Source organism: Gallus gallus, chromosome 1 (assembly GCF_016699485.2).
Source record: "Gallus gallus isolate bGalGal1 chromosome 1, bGalGal1.mat.broiler.GRCg7b, whole genome shotgun sequence".
NCBI lineage: Eukaryota > Metazoa > Chordata > Aves > Galliformes > Phasianidae > Gallus > Gallus gallus.
The window spans coordinates 11298913-11325840 of record NC_052532.1 but is presented as its reverse complement, the minus strand read 5'-3'; the positions used below and the strand labels follow the sequence as shown (position 1 = coordinate 11325840).

The 26928-nt window shown below is 36.7% G+C and overlaps 1 protein-coding gene and 1 long non-coding RNA gene across 2 annotated transcripts in view; one reads left to right on the top strand and one right to left on the bottom strand.

Annotated features, from left to right (window-relative positions):
* SEMA3C (semaphorin 3C) overlaps window positions 1-26928 on the bottom strand; it is a 122123-nt gene that overhangs the window by 46609 nt on the left and 48586 nt on the right. Inside the window, exons 3-4 of the mRNA NM_204243.2 lie at window positions 6240-6400; window positions 3827-3889 (exon numbers count right to left, since the gene is read on the bottom strand). Coding sequence (NP_989574.2) covers window positions 3827-3889; window positions 6240-6400 — 224 coding nt within the window. The remainder of the gene's footprint in view (window positions 1-3826; window positions 3890-6239; window positions 6401-26928) is intronic.
* Window positions 8414-26928, top strand: part of LOC121109474 — a 44434-nt gene continuing 25919 nt past the window's right edge. The window contains exons 1-4 of the long non-coding RNA XR_005847333.2: window positions 8414-8587; window positions 8712-8815; window positions 13771-13882; window positions 20387-20546. This is a non-coding gene — a long non-coding RNA (uncharacterized LOC121109474). The remainder of the gene's footprint in view (window positions 8588-8711; window positions 8816-13770; window positions 13883-20386; window positions 20547-26928) is intronic.

Genomic DNA, 26928 nt, shown 5'->3' with positions numbered 1-26928 from the left:
CATGGTGTAACTAGTAAACTATGACATAAACATGGTTGGATGAATTACACAAGTGGAATACTACAATCAAGAGCTACAAGGTTTATAGAAGGGATAGGCAGGGCAAGAGGCGCAGGGGAGTTGCTGTCTAGATAGATAGTGAAGAGCTGCCTCAGAGAAACAGCCACGAGCAGGCTGAGAGCTTGTGGGTTAAAATTAGGGACCAGTCCAATAAAGGTCATCTCATCTGGTGGTCGGGTTCTACTACATGCCACCTGAGGGTGACCAGGGGAAGCCTGTTAATGAGGCCTTCTTGCTTCAGCTACAAGACGCTTCACACACACAGACTCTTGTCCTGACAGGATTTCAACCACCTCAACATTTCTTGGGAAAACAATCCCACAGACTCCCAGAGTGTGCTGAGGATAACTTACTGATCTAGGTATTGGACAGACCAGCCAGAGGTGAAGCGTTACTGGATCTGCTGCTCACCAGTGCAGAGGAGATCATTAAAGAGGTTAAGAATGGAGGCACTCTGAGCTGCAGTGACTATGCCTTGATTGAGTTCATGATTTTGAGGAATATGGATACTAAACCTGGTGAGGGATGTGAAATATAACAAGGAAGTGTAGAAGTAGATTGGTCAGAAAAGACCAGACAAGGAGAATGTATCTTGTCTGATAAATGAGAAGGGTGAATTGACTACAGCAGACATGGAGAAGGCTGTGGTACTCAACAAGTTTTTTGCCTTAGTCTTCACTGGTAGTCAGGCTTCCCTTACCTCTCATGTCCACAAACCTCTAGGCAGGGGCCTAGGGAATAAAATTCCTCCCACTGTAAGAGTGGTCTGCAGCAAGTCTGAGACTGGCTAATGAGGCTGAATGTGTACAAGTCAATGGGGCTGGATGACACGCATCACAGAGTCCTGAAGAACTGGCTGTGTTTGACAAGCAGCTCTCCATCCTATTTGAAAAGTTGTGGCTGTCAGGTGAAGTCTTCGACGATTAGAAAATGGAAACATTAGTCTCATTTTTAGGAAAGAGAGAAAGGGAGACCCGAGGATCTACTGGGGAGTTGGAACTCGATAATTTTCAAGGTCTCTTCCAACCTAAGACACTGTATGATTCTATGATAAATAACATAGAAAGCCCAGATCTCAGTGTTATTGCAAACAATTTCTTTCCAAAAGATCAGAATTCTGAACAACACATTAAATAAGTGAGTTTGCAGTGGATTGTTGCTTCATTTTGAAGATCAATAATAACATTTTCAAATCAGCAAGAAGGTTGAAACAGACTGCTAAGTGCCACACAGTTTCACACTATCAGTTTTACAGTTTTCTCCTTCCAACATACCCTTTTCTTCTCTTGCTCTTCCCTTTTACACTGTCATCCACTGTTAATGCACTCTGGACTAAAAATAGACTTTTCTCTGGAATACTTTCTTACTGAGATCTCAGACTTGCCTTCATATTCAATCATCCAAATCTTCATCAAAGGCAGTGAGAATCACATGTGTTTTTTGAGCACAGGATTGGAAACTGTCATCAGTCATCTTCATGAAAATCTGTAGAATTAATCCTTGTTCAAACAATTCATTTACACTGAAAGCCATTCACATTTCTGGTTCAGTAGAAGCTGGCACTCTACAAGAACCTCTGAAAATTGGTGCATAATTGTAAGCAGTTCAGTGTTCACAGTTTCTCTGCAGGGAACACTGCACACCCTCAGTGATGTGCTAGCTCTAGTTATATGAGAAAGATCCTTTAACTCAGTAAAAATTTATTATTTCTCTATATTGAGGGTTGTTCCTAAAAGTTTCTGTTCTCTCATATCTTACTATCTTAGTTTGGCTTGAAAGAGGCTTTAGCACTGTCTTGCTATTGAAAATAGGTTTCTCTCAGCAGTACTACCAATCCAAATTATGGCTGTGGAAAGGGAAAAGGAGAAGTGGAGGTATAGCACTAGCTTATGTATGCCAGAGTGCAAACTGATGCTTTCTTTTCTTGCTGTTTGCAAAAAGCTTTTCCAGAAGAGCACTAGAAAAAGCAGTACATATTGAGAAACCTCAGAAAAAAGTCCTCAGGGAGTAGGGCAAGGAGCCAGTGGCTAGATGAACAGTACTGGGATGGGGTACTTTGCTCCAATAGCATGCCATGCACTTTCAGAAGTGTTTATGGCAAAAACGCGAGGATGGTTAGACGAATGAAGGATTTAATTAAGGACAGCCCTCTGAGGTTGCATCTGATACACAGTGTATTTTCTTGTCTCTTCCCCTATGATTTATAGACAAGTAACAGAAGTTGGCTCAACATTAACATTATCATGTTTTAATGCACACAGACAGGAAACGTATTTTATGATCTTCTGTGAGCTTCTGCCCATTTCTCCATTGCTGACCTACTGAAGTCCATTTGCATTCTGCTGTGTGATTCAACTGAGTACTGCGCTGTGGCTCCACAATCCATCAAGAGATTATTATTTTAGAAAATATTATGCAGAACTGTCCTTCAAAAACTTTTTTTTTTCCCTTGTTAACAGTATTACTTGCTTCAAAATTGTCTAGGTCTGAGGTGACATGGAATAGTTGTTCTTAGGATGGCTGTTTGTCGAAGCTGGTAGTTAAGTTCTATATATTCACATATCACTCATTGAGCTGATACCAATACTCACTCAATAACAGTCTGGTGAATTGTGTTACTGTCAGTGCCTATGTCCTAGGATCTCACTACAGTAAATGGAGAGAAACAGATGTCAGCCTAAAGTAAGCATCCAAGCTTGGTGAACTTACGATTTGGAGGTGACCATTTCTTTTTAGTAATAAAAAAGAAAATGCATACATCAATGTTTGTCTAACGGAAGTGCAAACAAACTCTCCTCTAACTACCTTTGAAAATAATTTGCTGGCTGATTAAAGTCCTTTACTGTCGGTTTCTCTTTTGTCTTTTGATAATTGCTATTCTCTGATAAGCCAAATGCTATCATGCTTCTACTTCATAGAATGATAGAATGATAGAATGATAGAATGTTAGAATGATAGAATGATAGAATGATAGAATGATAGAATGATAGAATGATAGAATCATAGAATGGTCTGGGTTGAAAAGGACCATAATGATCATCTAGTTTCAACCTCCTTGCTATGTGCAGGGTCACCAACTACCAGAACAGACTTCCCAGAGCCACAACCAGACTGGCTTTGAATGCCTCCAGGAATGGGGCATCCACAACCTCCTTGGGCAACCTGTTCCAGTGCGTCACTATCCTGTGTGAAAAACTTCCACCTGATATCTAATGTAAACTTCCCCTCTTAGTTTGAAAACATTCCCTCTTGTCCTGCCAGTCTTACAGACTGTAAGACCAAATTTCTTCAAGAGGATGACTGTATTCAAATAGAATTCTACCAAGGAGAGGATATGCTGTATTGTACTGCCTTATCTTTCAAAATAGTTCATTTCTATCTATTTTCTGTAAAGAGGGCAATGGAAAATTATCATCCAATGCAGGTGCTTTAGAAAGTGTCTGCACGTAGATGGGAGGATAATCAGCTGCAACAGAAAATGACATGACTTCTCTATAGTCTGTGTTTCGAATGATTCCAGAGACCATCTTTACCTCTCCCAGTAAAGCATACTATTTTTTTTTCCAGTTTGTCAAAGTTTGAAGGTGCATTCTGTTTACATAGCCCGGCTTTTCATAATTCCCGTTTGTCATTTGGTCTGCAGAGCATTTAAAATGCAAAATAAACACTTATTTCATTTTGCTTTTGGCTGCAGTCGAGCTGCTCTGACTTTATTGCCAGTGTAACTCGTGCATGTGTGTGAATATGCATGTAGAGTATAACTTACTGTAGGATCTTTGCCAGCCATTTTGCACTCTTCAACCTTGTTTGCTGATGCTGGCCAGAAAATCTGTGAGGAAAAGAAAAAATTAAGTAACATAATCATTACATAATTTATTTTTAAAATAACAAACAAAAATCTATTGAGTTGAAGATTTACACTAATAAGTTAATACTTCGACATTTTTTACATTTTGATTATAAGATTTTTCACCTATAAATAATTTCTGTCTTAGAAGGTAGTAAATGAAATAAAGACTCAGGTCTTTGGCTGACATAAGTTACAATTGTATATTAAATAATTAAGTTATAATTATGTTAAAAGTTAATCAATATACTTATTTTTCTTCTAAATAAATAAGATTTTTCATCATCATCATCCTTTTTTTTTTTTTTTTTTACTTTACTGAACTTCTATAAATTGTTAACAGTGAAAGCTTGAAGTGAAAGATACAGTAAGAAAAATTCTTGTCAGAATTATTAAATTTTAACAGTAAAGGTTTGCGTATCTTATCCTGATTAAAACCTTAAGATTTCTGGTTGATTTCTCAGCTTCTTTCCAAGATTTCCTGCATCACAGATAGCATCCTGACAAACATCATTATGTCTGATATCATATCTGAGCTATACTAAAACTCTTATGAGTGTCTTCTGTTATTTATCTTGATTTTGGTGTAGAAAAGACATCACTTAGAAATTTCCGTCTGTAAATTTAATAAGTGACATGATCTGATAACATTTAGCCTCAAGATAACATAAATAATAGCATTAAAATTTATCTCTATATGTAAACATATATATAAATATACATATGTTATGCAGAGTGTTACAGGTTCATATGCATATAGTGTTTCAAAATGGCATAAAATTAATAAAGTGAATTTCTTATAACAATAAATAAACTAAAGAAAGAATGTGTGGAACTGCAGAGATTATGAGCCTGAGATTGGGTGATCATAATCACTGCCAGAAAATGTGGGGTATTTTGCTTCTTTATGATTTTCTGACATTTTATTTTGGGCTTTCAATATCTAGATTGACTATTGAAATATTTCATAGTGCTATAATGCAGAATTTATGCCATAAAAGCCTTTGTCCTTACCAAACTCTGAACAAAGTCAGAAACAACCTGTTAAGAATATGCAGTGCATGACACGACCACTTCCAGATCAGGTTGGCAGAATCACTGTGAGATCTAAATTAGCATGGAGGCCACACCAGCCACTTCCAACCAAAGTAGGCATCTCCATTACAGATGTTTATTTCCATATCAATAGAAGGAAGATAAACATACTCATACCAACACAGAAATGGGATTCAATTTAAATGTGTAAGTTAGAGAGTCAGTCAGATCAGACTCCCCACAATTAATTCAGGTAGGCAGGAGTGTACAGAGGGTGACTCAGAGCAAAGCCTAATTCAAACGCTGTTAATCACCCTTCAGTGGGGCCTTCTATCTCTCTGCTGACACAATAAAGCCTTGGCTCTTAAATATCGAACTTCCCTACCTCAAGTTGGATCTCTCTGCCTCTCAACAGTCCTGAAGCTCAGTAACAAAGCCCATAGATAAATTTGGTATAACAAGGTATATAGGATATGTTTTAAGATGCTGCTGTAGGTGTAATAATCTGAAGATAGGTGAGACAAAGTCTATAGAGAAGTAATTTCTCGACAGTCCACTTTATTGGCACACAAATATTTTAAAAGCAGAAAAGCTGGATTTGGTTTACCTCTGGAAATAAAAAAGGAGTCTCAAAATGTTTCAGTATTAATTCGATTCCTTTAATAAAAACAGTGCCTAGTACAGCCTGGGGAGTTGGGACATAGAGAGATCACAGAAAATGGCATCTCAGCAAGTGAGAGAAACAGCCACAAATAGAGTGAGATGAAGGTCACGCTGTCCAAAAAACACCAAGCTGATGCTGAAGAGTAAGGTCCAGCACAGCCATATAAAAGGTTGAAAAACAGCTCAGAGACTAAGTTTCAGAGTGAAAAACAGAAACCAACACAGTTGCAGGTTAAAGTCAGCTGTGTTCCTGTTGTTTTTTCCCTTTGGCCTGAGATAGCATGTACCATATTCTTCCTTACAGTCTCTCTTTTTTTTTTTTTCCAAAGTGCATCTCTGAATTATCTTAAATCTTCAGAAGGAGTGGAAACTATCAACCCATATAAATTTTCCTTATGGGGCCAAGCCATGCTGAATGTCACTTCAAAACAAGTTAACAGTTGAACAAAATGGCTGAGGAGCAGCTGTACTAGCAGTTTGTTCATCTTGCATTACACGTAAAACAAGTACTAACAATTCAATAAGGTGTGGACCTGGACTTCTGCCTACTGCAAACTAATGAAATACACATTTTTTGTCTTAAAAAGAAATTCATACAGTAAAGAAATCTTGGATTCTCAAAATAAATACTTACACTAAGAGGGTCTTGGCTTATATTATTGATATTCAAAGACAGAATGTGATCTTTGCTGCCCACATAGATTCGATCCTGATCTTCATCCATTAATAATATCCTGTAATCCAGAGGACTGTGTGATATTCTGTGGTATTCGGAGGTCTTAGTCTCTTGCAGCTCTGAAATAGTAAAGACAAGAAGTTTGCAAGCATGTTCAGTTGCCGTTTTCACTTCAAAACTACAACTCTTTTTAAATTAAGAAATTTTTAAACTCAACTAAGGCCAACAAGAGAAGAAAAACCTTTATCAGACACTTAGTAATAATACAGTAGTTTGAATGCAATTCCTGGTTTGAATGCAAATTTTTCATATATAAGTAACTACGCATAGCTCATAAAAATCCAGCATTGCTGTTATTCAGTCATGTAATGAGTCCTTCTTTTAATGGGCACAATTATTTACAGCTTTGATTTTTAAGGAAGATCACATATTAAATTAATCAATGTGTTCAGTCCATTTTGAAATTAATGACAGCACAGAATCCAACAGTCAATACAAACTAGGTAAGAATAGTTTATTTGATATTCCTGATGGAGCTTCATCGACAATAGATATTTACTGTTTCCAAAGTCAATTTTTTTTCAGTTATTCATCACCATGCATGGCTTATTTGAAAAAAGTTGAAAAAATATAAAAACATGTATTTGCTCAAGCCTAGATATGTTCATTTATTACGTTGTTTGTTTATGGGATTTGAACCAAACTATCCAAAATATAGAACTAGCTCTTTTGTTGCTGTTGTTTTTTTTTTCCTTCACTTAAAACTTTCTTCAAGGAATTGAAGTGAAAAACATCCTTTGATCTCAGCAGTGCAGGATCAGGCCTGTTTCAGGAATAGCACAAACATTTATAATGTAAGTATTACTGGCTGCCCTTGAGAAAGATCAGCCTTCCTGTCTTTGCTTGGCCAATATATTTTGGCCTCCTTTCAGATTAGTTTTCTTCTTACTAACAACAGAAGGGATATTTCTCAAGAATTGATAATGGAAAAAAAAAAACCCAAAACTTTTATCAATTTCCCTGTATTCAAATGTTTGACATATTATGATGATGTGTTCAGGGGTATGTTCCCTCTGATTTTAACAGAGTGGCAAACACACAATACAGATGAAACCTTCCTAAATTCATAGTTCAGGCGCTGAGCCCACATCTCTTGTAAACTGTACGTAAACTGAAAATAAGACTTGTCACTGCTTCTAAAGCCTGTGAGGTGTTTGCTTGTGTGTTTTTTTTCCAACCCAAAATCAAGTGTTTTGCTCTATCATCTTCTACAGATAAGGGTAGATAATTAATCAAAATTAGTCATGTTAGATTTTCAGATGACTAGATTAATGTGGGCCAATAATATTTTGGAAAGCAAAACTCTCAAAAATATTTCTGGGTTTTCACTCCATATTAAAAATAAAAGGTAAATATGTACTTTCTGTAAAACACATTTAGCTAGAAATACATGTATTTTTCTTGGAGAGGAATTTTTGACAAGCTGAATACAACACTGAGGCAAACTCTGCAGTCTTTAAGAGGACTGAGCTGTCTCTTTACTATAGAACTAATCATTGAAAGTACTCTTAATAGAATATGATTTGTATTGATAAATATGATACATAACCCTTCTTAATTTTTATATTGATTATTACATAGCTTCATAGAAAGATGGAAAATACCTTTGATGACTGAAAGATAAGATGGTTTGATTGACTTAGACGATAGCTTTTAAGAGCAAATGGTTTCCTACGTATCTTTATTTACGGCAATATTATAAAGATCATTAATATTTCTATTTCATGTTTTGCTCAGCAAAAGTTAAACATTCAGTCCAGAACTACAGGCTATGCTTAAGAGTTTAAAAGGAAACTGTACTCATTAAATGTATATGAAAATTACTCATATAATTTTCAGAAATCTGTCTTCAGTCATTGAAAAATCAATTGTTTTACTCTATTTAAAAATGTCTTTATGTAAACACTTAGTTGGGACTTTCAAAAGCACCTGGGAGACTCATTCATACTGCCATTAAAATTCAGACCCTTTGCTCTCTCTGAAATTCTTAGACTGACCTTTCATAACATGCCTGAGAAGCTACTGCTCGCCGTCTTTCCTGGGTGGGTTATTAACTTTACTGTAATGTCTGGTAGCTCTGAAGTGAAATTGAACTATCACATAACTGTATACTTGATATGCTAGAAAAGCAGAGACAGACTGGGAAAGGCAGCAGTTTCCAGCACAGCATTGTGTAAATGTGACCATATTGATTGCACTATGTAATGTCCTCCCTTATAGCTTCAGTTGTTAGAATAAACGTAATAGTAAGTAAAGCATGACTGGCATGCAAATAGCAACAGATATTTATTTTCTGTAACTGTTACTTACAGAAATCCATTACTTTCCTGGACTTTTTAGCCTCTTTGTAAATATAATTTTCTTTCTAAGGCATCTTAGAAGGGTACTTTGTTTCTATGAAGCTGCTGATACGAGGAACACCTTATGTCATGCCACTGGCTTATGAAGACTCAATGCCATGTCTATCACAGAAGGTAAGCCCCTGAATTCAATAGAATACTGCCCTATAACAAAGACTCTTATGATTTATTACCTTTATTTCTTTCAGAGCTGAAGCTTATAGTTCATTAGCCTACTAGAGGTCCCAATCAAGTGGGGAGGGAATTTATAACTTATAATTATTTTGTTTTCACTTAACAAAATGTACCATACAATCATCTAGGGATGATGATTACTATTATTTTTAAATTCACTATCTAGATGCTGTTAATTAGAAAGCGCAGTGGCTGGAAAAATGCTGCAAGGCCTTCCAGATTCCCTCTTATAGGATTTTGGAAAAAAAATGAGTTAAATATTTACAGTTTTTTTGAAACACATTTTATTCCCTGCTTTGTGAATTTACCTAGACATTCAAGGCGGTGAAGTCTCTAGGGAGAATAACGTCATAGACAGATCCTTGTGAATATTAATATTTTTCTATGGCAATCAAAGTGAAGATGATAATATATTCTACATGCAAATAACTGCCATCACTTATGATGCAAGAGCAACCTTTGTCCATCCTTCCTTATAGGTCAGTGAACTTGGTTTTGGCTTTCCTAGTATGATAACACCAATAACAACTTGATTCCTACTGTTAGAATTATGATACAGTTGAACAGCTCTCTTCTCTTTTGAGGAAAAACAAAAGCATCAATGCACTTTCTCCCTTCAACTACTATTACTGAACTGCACATTCTGAAGCTACTAGTAACCAGGAATTTTCTATGTACACAGCATACAGTTCACTGAAAATTAGATTAGCAGTCTTTAATCATCCTTCTAATCCACCGCATGAAAGTTAATACAAATATTATGGGGAAAATGACTTGCTCTTCCAGGAGAAAAATATATATTTGTGCTGTATCTATTGTTAACATCACAAAAGCCTTTGTAATGCTAAAAACACACCATGAACAAAGGAAATTACAGCTATCAGAGACTGGAAATCCATGAATGTGGAGAAATCTCCTTCCACTGACAAATGCAGTCTGTTATATCTGAACTATCCAAACTGCACACATACATACGATTCACTCATCAGACAGTCCTCTGAATATCATATTTCATTACTTGACATGACCCTTTTAGCACTTATTTCATATTCACTGGTGTTTGAAAACGTAGCCTGACCTTCCTAATGTAAGAGATATAATAACCCCCAATGTGTAAGATAAAACAAACCTTAATGTGACTTCATCAGTATACATCCTATACAAATGTGGATGTTTGATACATACACTATTGAAACTAATGTAATATTTAGTGACACCTTCCTATGCAACCATCCCCAGTCCATGTCCAAGGCACTGAGTTTATCCACGGATAAGATCTGGATAGGCTGTCAGAGAGTGAATGCCGACTTCTCAGCGCTCAACTGTCCGTGGGTTTCCAGGCTGGCAGGGTTTCTTTGAGCCAATCTAGGATGATTTATCAAGCTTTTAATTTAGGATCTCCTGTGGTAAAGTACAAGAAATAATATGTTTTCCTCCTCTTTCTTGTTGGCACAGGGATTAATCCTCAGAAGGTTTCTCTGTGGGGAAGCTTCAGAGCAGAAGCACAGATTTAGACCAAAAAAAAAAAAAAAAAAAAAAAAGGCAAAAAAAGGAATAAAGTAAAATAAAGTAGAGCAATGGTTTCACACACAGAACAACACTGAAGAGGAGGAATCTAGATTTCTAAATTTCAGGAAAAAGGCTCTCCACAGGGAAGCTCTGCTGCCCAAATTGGCACAGATTTTACATAGAGATAGTGATTTGAAAGTGAGCAAAACTGCACTGTTTTCTTTTATTCCCTCATGAGTTGTGGGTGCCACCAGCAGCAGGCCGTGTGTGCATCCAGCAGTAGCCTTGATCACATTAACCCTGACTTAATAAGACTGTAAGAGCCTCTTAAGTCTCATTATACTATTAGTATGTGCCAACAAATGCGCCAGCCCATGCCAAATGTGAGACTGCAATATAAAATCTCAACTTCTACAAGCAGGAATAGAACAAATTTTTCTTCTCTCTTTTTTTTCTTTCTTTCTCAAGAAATAAATACTTAAGCAGAATGATGTTTTTGCTTATAGTATCTAATGGAGATGGCACCATTTTACTCTTTGATCACAAATGAACATGTGAAAAAATGATTTGTGCATATAAATTTAGAATCTGTAGATAATGTTGCTAGCATTGAAAGGAATGGTTACATATTTAAAAGCGTGAGTGGAATCAGAGGTATTTGCGAAGTTAAAAAAATATTTTAAAAAGAGGAAAGCCAGAAGAAAGGCTCTTTTTAATTATATTTTTAACATCTTCCATCCTATTTTGCATTGATTAACTTAGATGTTTTCTACCCTTCTAGCAGAAATTGACTGGAAAAGAAGTATTTAAAAGATATTGGATTTCATAAGATCCATAAGGACTTATGACTCCATAAGTCATAAGACTTGAACTATTGTTTTCTTGCTCTTATTTCTGTTTTTTTTCTTTACTGTAAGGAAGTAGAAGAAATTTATTATGTTTTACAGTTCACAACACAACTGCATAAAAGCATGCTGTTTGTTATATGGCTTTCCAGCTATGAGATGATACACTGTGACTACTTGTTTATGTTTGCAAAGAGAACACAGTCCACATATTTCCTTCCCAAACCTTCAGAACATGTCACCTTTGCTCCATCAATATACCTATTCTTTAAAAAATCTGTATTGATTCATTTCACTTAAGGGAGTGAGAGACCTGTTAAAGCGTTCTGCTGCAGCTCTTGCAGTGTTCAAACTACAAACCAACCCTCAGCCCACTCCCAAGTGAAGCTGATTATAAATGGGTCCAGAGTTGTTTGGCCAAAGAGCCATCAGCAGCCAGATGTGCTCCCTGTCAGTCCCTTGTGTGCTTTAACCACTTGGGGCCCAAAAAGCTCAGGTGGACCTTTGACCTTTTCTTTCTTTCTTTATCTCTTCTTCATGCATCAGAAGTCTTGCCACTTTTTAAAACCCTGTTAGAATGAAACTTGCCTTTCTCTATGAAGAGGCAATAGGCTTATTAGAACTGGAAATCGCGAGCACACTTGCTAGCTTCTAACTGTCTGAAATGCTTTGAGTTTCATTTTTATCTCAGAAAAAAAAAGAAAAAGAAAAAGAGTGAGCGTAAGAGGAGAAAATAGATTTACAAGTGCTCATAAAATCAGAGGCTAACTAATTAACAAGATCACTTGGAGGATAGGAAGGAAGGGAGTTCAGCAGTACAGGCTGAAACAAGAGCCCTCTTTGCCCAGAGCTAAAACATAATTTGCTAGGAGGAAACTTAAATTGCTGCATTTGGAATGAGGATAAATAAAATGGAAATGTTAACTATACATAAATGCGATCCGATTTCACTATACATCTTGAATACTTCTTAGTATATTTGCTAAATAATTTGAAAATGGTATTTACATATTACTGGTCTATGATAGTGAAGTCTTTTATAAATAGAAATAATAGTGCCAAGGTGAAGTCTTCGGAGAATGAGGCCCAGAGGTCTAGTGTGTCTGGAGCACAATCTGTCACCTTGGGCAGCTCAACATACACATTAGAAGCAGTAAAACGCTCAATAGCTCTTTGTGAAGGGGGACCATGTGTTGATAGGAAAACACATACCAGTTAATAGTTAACTTGAAGCAGAGCATTCACATATGTCTATACACGATTCTCTTTTTACAATTCACAGAATACACAGAAGTCCTAAAATCCTGATAACATGGATTATTAACCAGCTTTTGTTAATTTGTCAAATTTGTTTTGAAAGGCTAATCACTTATGACAGAGCTGCTTTATTTTGTTTTTCTTAATATTGCTTCTACAGCTATCAGAATGTTTTCCTCTTTGATTTGCTGAAAAAGGACAGGCAGACCCTCTGAGGTGTGGGCAGCTGCCAGTTTTGCACAGGAGGAATGTGCTTTCTAAGCGAAGGCAAACACACAGTGAGAGAAAGTCACTTGCTTCCGTGTGGCAAACTGCAGCAGCATAGCTCTGTGGCACATTCATCAACGTACCATACTCCATCAGGTTAAGTGCATTTTTATTGCAGCTTTATATTATGAAGAACAGACACTATTAAAATGCTGGCTTGTTTTTTTTTTCTTTTCTTTTGATTTACAGAGATATTGCCATGATGAAATTATACCACATTCCACAACAGAACCTGGAAAAACATCAACATTTCCAAACTGCAGTTGCATAGCAATTCCAAATCTTGCCAAAGATTCCAGTATCGAGATTCATTCATTGAAAATTATGCACGACCACCCACACCCTTCAGCCACACAGCTTCATCTGGCTATAGACACTTCAAGGCATAAAGTTCAGATTATTCCCCCACTTATCTCTCAGTAAAAGTGGAATAACCCCTCTGAAATCTCTATAGGCATTAAAAAAAAAAAAAAAAAAAAAAAAAGCAAAAAACCAAAAAACGCTGAAATGTAGCCTTCTTATTTTTTAATAGGTAGAGTGCAGTTATAATTGTACTGGCCATCAACTTTATTGCTTAGGATGACTTGGGGGGGAGAAGGGGTGTGTGTGTGCGTGTGTGTGTGTGCAAGCGTGTGTGTGAGAAGATGTCTCAAATACTGCCACACTACAGAACACACCAGAAGTTTTTGGTCTCAAAACCAAAGAAACAGTCTTGGCAAGTGTGGAGGTCTAGACAAACAAGCCAACCGGTATTAAAACTATTGCAGCTGAGGTAGCCATGTTGGATGGCAGCCCTCTGTGTGCCTTGTGTAGAAATTTAACTGTTCTCCAAAAGTTGTATACTTTAAAGTCTGCTCACAGTAATGAAGACTTGACTCTTTTGCTTCCTTTTGAAAGAAAAGGAGATGAGGGTCTTTGCCACCTTGCCTAAGGCTCCACATGCAGAACCACTCATCCTCTAGCCTGTGTGCACGTGGTGGCTTTACCACTGGCATCTGATATGTTTTTGTTTTCCAGATTCAGAAGTGAGAAGCTTTAGGCTGCCAAATATAGCAGTAGTTTTGTCATGAAGTGAGTTAAAAAAGATCAATGCAACCATGGAGAAGTCAGACAAATTCTACTGGGAGAAGTAAGTCCTTCCATTGTAATCTCTTGTGTTTTCTTGGTCTCTCTCTCTCTCTCTCTCCCTTTTTTTTTTTTTTTTTCTTTCCTCAATTGAACGAGCAATTACATCATTGGAAGAAAGGCTGTGATTCCTTGTGTGATGCTCATTCACATACAGAAATGTTCCAAGTAACTATCAAACTAACTTGCCAACCTAAGCCTTTACTGTATGCAGACATAAAAACTCTTTGATCCATGTTTAAAAAAAGATATGAGAAATGGAAGAAAAGGAATTATTAGGATCGTCTATCTAAAAAATGATTTAAAACTTAAAACAGTGCTATTCCTTACTAAAAACTGGCAGAAACATGAGACTCACAAGAACTGTTCACCCCATTTGTTCATTCCTTTTATCTCTGGGAGGAGAAAGAGGTCTGGGTGGACTTTGCATTAGTTTTGCATCTCATTCATGCTGCTATTATTTATGAGAAAAGGAAACCATTTTAAGTTTAGGTTTGAGTACCCATTTGCTCTCCATAAACAGAAGACAGCTTAGGGGAGCTGGGATATTTTTGCATGTCAGGGAGGGAAGGAGAGGATCAGGGAGAGTGCAAGTAAGGTTGAATGAAAGGTAGGACATTTTACTGCTAGAACTGTCTCTACAAGTTTGGCTTCCTGTTTCAGTGCAATATTGTACTTTGGAGTTTTAATAATGAATATAATGAAGATGTGTTTTGTCCTTTGCAAAGCTTGACAAAGGCAGCCACTTCCAAAAAGTGCAGTTTTCAGGGGATAATAAATTTTCATTGAACATTCATGGAGAACTGGATTAGAGAATTATCAAATATTGCAAAATCCAGCACCTTAAATAATTAAGGTATAATATGGGTCTTTTAAATTATTTTCTGACTGAAAAACTTTTCCACTTCGAGTCAAATGAAGAGTCTTTCCTTTTCTGTCCATGCATATTGTCACTATGCTGCAGAATTATGGCCAGATAAAATAAAAGCTCATTGAGAAAAAAATAGCTCAATCACTGAAATGTCATATTATGAGTTCTGTAATAAAATATGAAATCCCTTCACTGTGGTGAGATAGAAGAACTAGTTTCATTAGATTTCTTTTTCTCCTTCAAAGAGCAATCTCCCCAGAGATTCAGCCAATCTCTCCATATCTAGGATTGGCATTACTGCCCATGCTGCAGTAATCCCTATTTTTATTGATCCAACCAACTTTAGCTGTGTTCTAAGCCATGCCACTTTATCCATAGATTTCCTTCAGAGGTCACTTCTTGCCCTTATTCTGAGTAAAAAAGGGAAGCTTAGTATATGCAGGCTTGGTTACAATTTCATTATTACTATTATCGTTTTAATCAAATTAGGATTAGCTAACAGGCAAACATCAGACATAAAGAGATCAAGCTAAATCCCAAGTGCTTAGCTTTTATTCATTCTTCAATAAAATAATGTTAAATTTACTCAGCCATGAGCTGAGTAAGGTTTGGAGGGCAGTATTTCACATTCACAAGAACTTCACTAATAAATTCATTTCAGTGGACTGGTAAATTAATGGCTGATACTGTTAGACTTTGTCAATACTGAATACAGAGGGTTGTTAATAAAAGAAGTCATCTATATTAAAATAAGGAAACAGTTATGTGGGATGGTGGTATGACACAACTAGGTAAACTGCTGCTTCCTATCTTAGAGTATTTTCTTGTGTCCTTTAAGTATCAGTATGTCGGTAGACGATGTGTATATATCTATTGTCTATATATTTGAGAATTGTCTAAGTTACCAACTTAGAAAGCTACCAAGCTACACTTTACATCTCAGAAAGATCAAAGCAGCACATACCCTTTCTGCACTATGTGAGACAACAAAGCAGCTGGACGTTAACAAATGGCATCCTTCCTTCAGTGAACCTTCAAGGAACCTCTACTCCAACATACTGCCAGATGGGTCATTATACTGGAGATAACCAACTTCATCAAGACAGAAAGCCACACTTGATTCCAGAATACTTTCACAATTCTATTTACCCCCATCTCCTCTTGATATTTTTACCTCTAGAACACAAATATGAGAATAGTAGAAAACTTCTCCACAATATTCTTAATTCCATTTCCTACGTTTATGTCTTGTTCTTCATGGTTAAATCATCCCTTGTAATCTAATTTGGCCTCTTTGATTTTGCATGCAAGAGGAGAGGCCACCCAGCATTTTGTGCTGACAGAAAGTAAGCTGTGTTCAGGATGTGGGTGTTTGAGAGATTTCCTGAAGTCAAAGAACTCTTGGCTTGTGAGAAGAGTAAAGGTGAAGTCTACCCTTAAAAATTTCCCTTATTTACGTATGTCTGCATGAATGTAGGTATGCATATTAATACCTATCCACTCCTATCAGAATACTGATGTAGTTACATCAGACTGCATATTGTTATTTTTTCCAAATAACTTGCTATCACAAACTGCTTCACTAAACACAGGATTTGGTCATGTCTCCCAGAGGATTTCAGAGACTGGACACAACTGGAAGTTATTAATTTCATCATCAGTGTGGACTGTGCTGCTCTACATTCTCTGATTGTTATGAGTATTTTCACTGGTAAATTAATTATGACTTAGGACTTTTTTCTTAATGTCAACTTCAGGAACAAAATGTTTCCAAAAGTGCACACTGAATACCATTTTATTTATGCTTACTTAGATTTGGAAGCTGAAGGGTGGTCTGTCACTATTAGGTGCCTTTTACGAGATGTGGCTGTTCCTACCTCTGGCTCAGTTGGAGTGAAAGAGTGCTACACCCACGCTCCGTGGGGAGATGTGTTCAGTAGGTAGCATGCTTGCTGTTTAAACACACTGAACATAACCATATTTCATTCTTTTTCACACCATGAAGACGGACACAAAGAGTGAATTTAGGAGCACATTCCAGAGCTGCATGCTACCATCAATCTTCAAGTGATCACCAGCTGGTATATGGGTGCACAATAAAAGTCATGTTTACTGGGCTCAGCCTGGTGGATTAGAGTCCACTCAGCTCTAAATCCCACCCTGATGGTATTTTGCTTTTTGACTTAAGACTTGTCACATAAACATATGAGTTACATATGTAAAGTGGAGTTAACAGTTTACTGTTTACTTGACTGAATTGTTTTTGGGTAGTATTTAGTAATGTACAAAAGACTTTGAAATTAAATGAAATAGTTGGAGGAAGTTATTTCAAGTGTGTTTCACATGCAAAAAGAGATTTTTTTGTTTGTTAATGTTTTATGTCCAGACTCTTCAGGCATAATAAACTCGGCCAACATTCTGGTTTGGATTTAAGAGATAACTTTTATGCTTTTCTGTTTAGATTTCATCTGAATGGGAATCCATTTAAATAAACAAATCTTCCGCAGTCACTCACTCCATGTTTAAACTAGACTTGCCATATTTATTCAGCAGGATGACCATCTACTATTTGGCCTAAAGAAGGGAAAAGTATACGTACCTCCCCTTTTCCTTGTCCACAGATATCAAAAAAGTTTTTGAGAAAAGCTACATGTTTATATTCAACTCTGAGTTACAAAGAATCTCATGACCAGAACTGCACCACTTCTAGATAATTTTTTAGGCTCTAACAGGAGTGAGCTATTCATATGGATATGCTGAACATCAACAAAGAGAAAAATGAAGATAAATGGTTGCTTCAGATAAAAGAAAAAAAGATCCAAGAAGAGTAACACACTGCTGAAGTACTTTATGGATCTCCTACAGTTTCAGCATAGAAAGGAACAAAGGACTGAGAGCACTCCAAAAAGGAAGGGTATTTAGACTCCTGGTAGACTAAAATTGGCACACTGCAAGTATGTGATAAGAAGCGGTAGTGGATAGGTGGATAGTACAGGATAGAAGTCAACCATGGTCAACCACTTAGATTTGTAGTAAACTATCAATTGTACTAGGAGATGATGCAACTGCCCTCAGTACATAACTCTGTGTACTTGATCCTGAAACAAAACAAAATTCCACTAACTCTAAAGGCAACTTTGTGCCAAAATTCGTAGACTGATTCCTTTGTGTATGCCTTGTACTTATATATTGGAAGCATAAGCAACATAATATGGCTATTCATTTAAAGCATAATATAAGAACACCAAGAACAAAGGAGATTTGTTTCATGGTCAGAAAAGGGAACTATAAGTCAGAATTCCTGGGCACTTGCTCTCTGACCTTGAACAAATCTCTCACTCTCCATTTATGTCCATCTAACCATCTGCTATATGTTTATAATCACGCTTACCCGACTTTCAGAATTACAATCAAGTTCAGCTAATGCATGTTTAAAAAAAAAAAGAAAAAAAAAGAAAAGCCATATTTATGTTCAAGGTGCTATTCTAATTCATGTTTCTGCTAATGATTTAAGCTTATTGCATAATGTATTTAAATCACCATTTCACAAGTACACATGCTTCAGTGTTTCTGTCTCATATAAAGTAATGCTGTTTAATGCACAATTCATGTCAGCTCCCTTAAATAGTGTCACAAATTCTACTGCAATAGAAAGGAAATCTCCACAAGAGAGAATCATGTGATTATAAAAGAGTAAAGAGAGATAGTAGTGAATGGCTTTCAGTCTGAATTTATTTACTAGAGGCTTGTTAACTCAATTTGACTTGTCCATGAAGAAAAATGCTGAACAGTTACCTTCTGAAATCTTAGCTTGAATTAAAAATATTTTAATAAGTTAAATCTTTTAAGCTAGTATGTAGAACTTTCACTACTATGTTTATTTATATCTACATTTTTACTTGCACTATTAAATATTTTCACTTTCATTGCATTTCACTATATACTTCAACTGTTCATCAGTTATTAAAAACTAAAAGTAAATCTAATAACTTTTAATTTTATTAAACTAATCCTTCAGAGCTGCTCCCCTTCCTTGCCTCTATTTACTGTTCAGTGATGAATTATTTTTTGGTTTAGTTGCACTGAATGATTTTAGAAGTGGAATTTCTTGCATCAAAAGTGCAGAATAAATAATTTCAGCCTATTCTTACATATTTTTGGCAGTATTTTACTCTAAAGACTAAATATTAACCACTAAAGACACTGTAGTCTTGAAATATCTGTCTGTCTGATTTGTGCTACAGAAGTTATCAAATCTATTCCCTCTTTTGGGAATACCATTGGACTAAGAATTATGACATTTTGTGCAGTTTGGGGTTTTATTGTCACTGACCAGCAGTCTGTTGAGCTCATTTTCCAATACTCTTCTCCTAATTTCCATTCTCAACACCACTAAAATCAACAGAGATCTACTGCTATAAAATATGCATGAAGCATTAGAAATCAATTCTTAACTCTCCAAGTAAAACCAGCTACCAGAAACGAATTATCCAAATTTAGCATATTTACCAGTTGGCTGCAAATGAAATTCCAAAAAATGCTGAAATATGAGCTCATGGTGAGAAATGACCTAGAAGTACAGACCACTGGACTCTACTCCTGCTATTACAGCTGAATTGGAGAGAAGACAATAGTTCTTAGTTATGTGATTCTCAGCTTTGCAATATGTGTCAGACTCTCACTCTAGTAGTGCAGCCCCATGGTGGAACTGAAAAGAGCACAGCAATGGAAGGCACTTCCATTACATTCCATTACAAATTACAGGCATCAAAAGCCTTTCTGTCAAATGCTTATGACTATCATAGACCATTGTGTACATGTTGGTTGGGCTTACCCATGCATATCAGGCTTGTGAAAGGATCTAGGCTGAAAAACACCTTAGTGTTAGACAATCCAATTCAAAGACAAAGACAGTACTGAATATGCCCAGTAGTACAGCCTTCAGCGATGAATATTTCTGATTAAACGACAGGCTGGATTTTCCTTTAATTAATATCCTGAACTTAGATTGTTAATGATGATTCCCATCTAGATGTCACTTTAGATTCAAAAATATTATGCTGGTTATGTTTCATGTTATCCTTCACCAATAGCTCTTGATTTCATAATAAAGAAAACATTCTGGAGTTTGATGAAACATCTTCCATTTTGTTCTTTGTCCGGTTTCACATATGCCATACTTGAACAGTTATGCAGATGTGATGTGGTTACAGTCAGGCATCTAGTGCCTGATCCAAATTACAAGAAGCAAATCCGGCTGATCTAGACTTTTCACTGCTTGACAAATAGCCTGTCCTTTTATCAAGCCAAATCAATGAACAGTTTTCTGAAATAAAGAATAGTGACACATGAACCTAGCACAGTAATCCACATTGATTTCAGTTTGTTCTCTGTCATTTATTTCAAACTTCTTGTGGGTTCCTTCCTTCCTTCCTTCCTTCCCTCCTTCCTTCCTTCCTTCCTTCCTGATTAGGAAAGAGGCCCGAATGGTTAACTCAGACTAGACATGTAACATTTAGAAGACAACACTAGAAGTAAAAGTGAATCTTCAGTGAGATAAAAATTGAACAAACAAACAAACAAATAAAAATCAATAAAAACTGTTAACTAAGGGTTTTGTTTTCTTTTTTGTTTCAGTGATAGAGTTTTTGGCCATGGAAATGAAAAAGATTTAATTCCTCGTATGTTGAATATAAAATAGCATCATAACTTCCAACCAGGACAAAAGAAAAACACCCCCCAGACAGGAGTGTGATTGACATGACACATTAACTTGCTGGATTTATAATCTTAGAAGGTAAGTGACACTTGAGGAAAGGAAGGAACTGAAGACAATAAAATATACGCAATTTGAATACATTTACATTTATTTCTTGATAACATTAAATGCTGCTTAACATCCCTCTGCCCGTCACACGCTAGGGAAATGCAAAGCAAAGGTCCTGAAAACTCTATTTATAGAAGCAATCAGAAAGGGACTTTTCATAGAAGCAAAAAATAATCATGAATAAATGCAAGTTCAGTCAGGCTATGAGTCACTGATATTTACAAGCTGTTCACAAAGAACTCTGCACAGATCATATAATCAATACAGCTTCTGTCCTTCATTTCTGCTTTCTTTCCTTGGGCTCTCTAATAAAGCACAGTGGTACTTTTAGCTGTTATGAAATTGTGGGCATCAACTGAGGTGGCAGACAGTTCAGGTACAAGCATGAACAATACTATGCTTCCAAAATTTGGGTAGCATTTCTTCTGCAAAATTATAAAATGCAGTTGCTATAAGACCATTCTGTCCTGTGCACTGGTTCACAAATTATTTGTATTCAGCAAAAAATCTGCTTAAAGTAGCTGACTTTATCTATTCAGTTACAACATATGATATTTTAAACAGCCAGTAAGATTATTTATTGCTATTGTATTAGTCTAATTAAAATAAAGCCTATCAATTATTTTAATTAATAGCAGTAGCATGTTTACATGTGTCTATAGTGCATATAAAGTGTAATTTGTTGGAAGTGTATCTTCTGATGAAATGATATAGTTACTCAGGAGACAGTACTTGGCTAGATTTAATTGAACAAAGAAAACTATGTCAATAGCCTTGGGAAGAACCTTCTAATCAGAGAACAGCAAGCATTTCAACAAGCTTGCCCGTGTACTGAAAAAAACCTAGAAGTAGAAAAGGCATAAGATAAATACTGATACCAGTTAAGATATGAGAACATAAAAAAATACCTTACCTCTCTGGAGTAGACAAATTATTAAAATATTCCCAGAATCTCATCTATTCATTATATGTCTAGCTAAAAAGCACTTAATTATAATGGGTGTGTACATCAGAATACAACACTGTGATAAGGGTCAGGATATTTCTGATTCTATGTCATACCATGGAAGACAACGTTCTTACATCTTTTGTCTGCTGGAGAATTCATTAAGCTGACACAGTTTTTCCTGTGTCTTCCCTCTAAAATGATAGTGAGCAGTTTCTCAAAGACCTGCCTTTTAGCTGTCCTTCCCCAGATTTTCATAGTGGAAAAAAAAAACCAACAAAACAACATACATTTCTGGCAACAAGGACCTTTTAGATTAATGTGAGTTCAGCTGCTGAACTGCGTAACTGTGGGTGCATCATTTTTGTTCTCCATTTTTCCTTCTGGCTTTGGTCTCTCCTGCTTATTTAGATCATAACCATCTCAAGACAGGGCACAGACAGTTTATGAACTTCTGTGCAGAAGGGCAGGGACAGCATGTTACAAAACTGCAGTTTATTGCCGTATTAATTCCATAAAATTTTACAGTGTCTTAAAGGAGTTTGCACAAGTGCTCTTTTGAAACTAGGTTTTAAATGGTGGCTTAGGCTGACAGAATTTAGGCTCCTAATACATGTTTCAAACAGTCTCAGAGCAATATTCATTTAGGACACATTCCTTCAGGTTGTGTTCAGTCTGCTTCACTCTGCTAGGATCCCACATAAATACACTAACATTGCTGCTGAATCACTCAGCCACATTAATGACTCAAGCCAAGGCCAAATCCTTTGTGGCAGTTAGGATTACAAACAATCTAAGTATCATCCTTTGGAGCAAATAAATAGGCAAGGAATACGCAGAAAAGTGATACGTAATGACTGCCTTTGAATATTAAGCAAGGCAGGTCAGTGGAAGGTCGAAGATCTTTTTTGTGAAGCACAAATCACTGACCCAAAGTCAGGATTGCCATTAGGTTAAAGTAAGCCAGCAAACAGTAGAAGAGAAAGAAAGACAAGTGCATTCTTTCAAAAACTGACAGCTTCATCACCCTTTCTGACTTGGTCAATAATTACACAATTAAGAAAGGGCTCAGCAAATCCATTTGAAGATTTCTAGGTTATCTGAAGGTAGGAATACTGTTTGCACTAGTTCTTGTTTTTTGGTTACTACATTCTTATCCCAAGAAGATGTGAATTTTCCCATTCACAGATAGGGTAGATTTCAGGAAGTCATGCAGTCTGTTGCAGGCATTTGCCCTGTAATTACTAAAAGCTCCTTATACTCTTACTAAGAAAGAAAAATGACTTAAACAGAGCAGGGGGTAGCTTAGATTCTCTGAAGGGAGCTCTGGAGGAGCCTGCCTTGAATTAATGACTTGAAAAGGGGTCTAAAGAGATGAGGATATAACTCCAATTTACTAATAATTCTCAGTTCACTTAATCTGCATAAGGGCACACATAATAGTGTCAATTTCCCCTTAGATATCAAGGCCGGTGGAAAGCATAAAAGATCATGGGCAATCTTTAAAACACCAGTTCCCATAGGTCAGTAATTCTATTTGTTTTCCCCTTTCACATTAAAATGCTGCAATTCATTTTAATTCGTACAACTTGACCTGTTACAAACTTGTAGGAGTCATTAGCAACAAGACAATAACAAAGTGTAGCCTTAATTAATAACCTTACTCCTTCCTTTTATGTTCTTGCAATGTGATTATACGTTTTCAGAGCTTAATTGTCCAATATAGAAATTTACATGTGTGCTTGCTTCTATTGCAATCAATAAGACTCACAAGAGTGCACCAAGACTGGTGGCTGTATTTTCAGCAGGACAAGGTTAAAAGGTTAAAAGAAAATAAGAACTTTTAAGATTTCAAGCAGGATACAAGAAGAAAATAAAGAGTCAGATTTTCATCGCCTACAGCTGTAATATGTTTTCCACTAAGGTATTTAAGTAGTTAGAGTTTAACTTAAAATATATTAAAAAAAAAATCTCAAAAATATAACTTAAGTATGTTTAACCCCCCTGTTGGACCAACTGTTAATTTCAGGTACAACAGGAAAGAGAAGAAAGAAAATTACATAGATGAAAAAAGAAAAGAAAAAGGAAAAGGAAAAGAAAAAGAAAAAGAAGAAGGAAAAGAAAAAGAAAAAGAAAAAGAAAAAGAAAAACAGAACCAAAACCAAAACCAAGGAAATGAAAACACTGAGTTAGTTATTACTAAATGGGAATAGTGATGTCAATGATTTAAAATGCATATCAGTGTGTTACTGAAAGATAGAAAGATAAAGTTTAGATGGATACTGTAAATATACACTGGGCTGTCACAATTATGTTACTATCCCAGCAGAGGAAACAATCAACAAGAACTAGAAGGGTTGTGGAAGAAAAAAAAGAACAAAAAGAACAGAGGAAAATATCACTTTAGAAATAAGATTGCCAACACAGATGAAAATTGGTTTGCATACTGTTTTCCCCATTTCTATGCAATCTTGCCCGCAGGCATTTAAGGACAGTCATTTTTAAGATTCCTTCTGGGTTAAGGATGCACTTAAGGATGATGGAAGGATACTCTCCAAGCATTCCAAATGCTAATATATCTATCTGATACTTTATTTTGTCTGACAGTGATAATTTATGTGAAGTTCAAAGCAAAACTACAGCTCCGTACAAGTTGTATTGAAATATAAGGCAATCTGTCAGAATAGCAGCACATTTTTAAGTAAAAGAAATCAGAAACTTAAAGAGGGAAAATGACCTTCAAGTAGGAGGTCAACTGCCAAGCCCACTATAATGTCCCAGGAGATCAAGGGAGCACATTTCTCTAAGCAAAGAGAAGTCATTTGGGGAGTAATCATCCCCAGGGAGGCTGCATGCTGCAGAGCTGGGATCCCTTCTCAGAGCCCCAGTAAAAATCTCAAAAAGCCCTTCCAATGGCCTTGGAGGGACTAAGTACTCTGGATACCTACTTGCATGTGCAGCAAACTAACTAGGAGAAAAATGTGGAAAACCCATCTTTAAACACCCATTAATGGTTTATGGTTTAACTAAAAATGTCTGGAAACACAATGAGAATTTATATTTTGTTCATGGGTTAAAATTATGATACTGAGTGACCAAGAAATTTAGTCCAAAGTTCAAATTTTACTGTCTGAGAAGGATAGGTTTGTTATTTGAGGGGTGCCTCAAAAGAAATGCTTCCTATTTCATTATGTTGGCCCACAGTGTCAGAGGCAGATGCTGGTGGGATAATAGTAGAGGTCAAACATTCTCAACAATATTCCATTCCATTTTTTTGTGACAGATGGCAGCAGAGGGGCAGTCTGACAAAATGGGCTCTGATGAGGAGAGGAGAGGAGAGGAGAGGAGAGGAGAGGAGAGGAGAGGAGAGGAGAGGAGAGGAGAGGAGAGGAGAGGAGAGGAGAGGAGAGGAGAGGAGAGGAGAGGAGAGGAGAGGAGAGGAGAGGAGAGGAGAGGAGAGGAGAGGAGAGGAGAGGAGAGGAGAGGAGAGGAGAGGAGAGGAGAGGAGAGGAGAGGAGAGGATCTTTACTGCATAAACTTTAAAAAAACACACACAAACACAGGGACTCTAGAATCAAACAAGCATGCAATCTAGCAACACTATTTTCAGCACTCAGCCTCTAAGCACAGCATGTGACATGGCAAAGTTTTGCTACTTCAGCACCTTGTTGCTGAAATATATACCTGCTTTCTGCCATGTACAAGGCCAGTGATCACTGTTTGGTTTTCTGATTTGTCTTATCTGACATTTTTTACTCTTGCTATGCTTAATATGCTGTGCGCTGAATGTACACAAAGCTCTCTTATCTCTGTTTCCTATTAGCTGAGGATTTATGTCATTGCATTAGAATGCTATTGCAGTGAATAAACTCATCACCACCCTGAAAACAAAAACAACATGAAGAATAGGAAGAAAAGGAAAAGAAAACTCAGATGCACATCCAGAGAGAAAAGTTCTAAAAGTTCTAAAGTTCCTAAAAAAAAGTATATTTTGGCCAAGTATGTATGTCTTGGCTAGCCAAATGTCCCAAACATGAAAAAAAAAAAAAAAAAAAAGTGAGGGCTTTGGCCAAAAAAGGTAGAATAACTAACATTATCAACACAGGAGATATGCTTCAAAGAAAATGCAGAGAGTGAAGAAGAATGAATGTTTACCCTTGTGTGCTCAGGAGCAAGCAGCAGGACACACTGGTCTCCAGTTAACCCTGCCATCCTCTTTCAAGACATCAAAGTAGGGTACAAAAGTTCCATTACCCTTTATAAATATCACTGCCTTCAGGAATATTACACAAGCCAAAAGTTCAGAGAATGCTTTTTTTTTTTGTTTTGTTTTGTTTTGTTTTGTTTTGTTTAACAAACAAACACGTGGCAGAGAAGGGTTCAGAAAAATCTGAATAGAATGACATAAGATATCTTATGCTAGCCACTGGCCTACACCAATGGGAATGAGCAGAAGTGCAGCTAAATCTAATTCAAGACTTGCTTCTAAAGGAGATCAGGAATTGAAGACTTAAGAAAACAACATTTCTCGTACAGCAAAAATCATAAAGCAGTCATGGAAAATATCTGTTTCCTGGTAAGAATAGAAGATGACTCAATCTCTGTGAAATAAAACAATAAAACCTTTTCTATCCCTCCAAAATGAGGCCAATCTACTGAGAATCAAAGAAATTTGGCATTTTACTCCTTGAAATCTTAGTGTGGATATTGTTTCCCACTATTCTTTTATGGTTCAGCTGGAAGAATGACTGGATATTTCAGCCCTGGAAGAAGGGCTGAAGTATCATGGGACTTGTGGCAGTAGCTCCTGTTTCTTCAGAACAGCAGTAGTTGGATGTTTCCTGAGGTTCTGTAACTTTCAGAGTTTTTCCTCTGACACAAACTGAAACATGATTTGAAAGATAGGAAATTAGCAATGCTAATTTTCCCACAGGGCTTGGTCCAAGCTCATTAGACCTCCCAAGTTTTTGTTAACACTCCAGGCTCCCCACGCAGGGTCATGTGAATGGTTACATCCCAACACCAGGGCATTTGCAGAGGGTGTATGGGGCGTACTGGTGAGAATATGAAGCCAAGGACTTCTGCAAGGAAGCATGCCTTCCAGAAAGTGCTCCTAAGCTCTTCCTGCTGTGCAAGTCCCTGATCACTGCTCTGCGATCTCAGTTCCCAGTGCAGCAGGACAGTCAGCTGGGTTTGGCATGCATCACCCCAGAAGCAGCAGAGGCATGACATGGAAGGGCTAGATGTGAAGGTGATCGTGCGAGTGAGCCTTCTGTATAAAGCACATTACTTATTAGGTATAGTGTTAGTGGCAGTAGAAAACCTTATTAAAATGCTTAATGAAATACAATAGAAAACATTGTTTTTAATAGGGCAGGAAGAGAAAATATTGATTCATCAAACAAA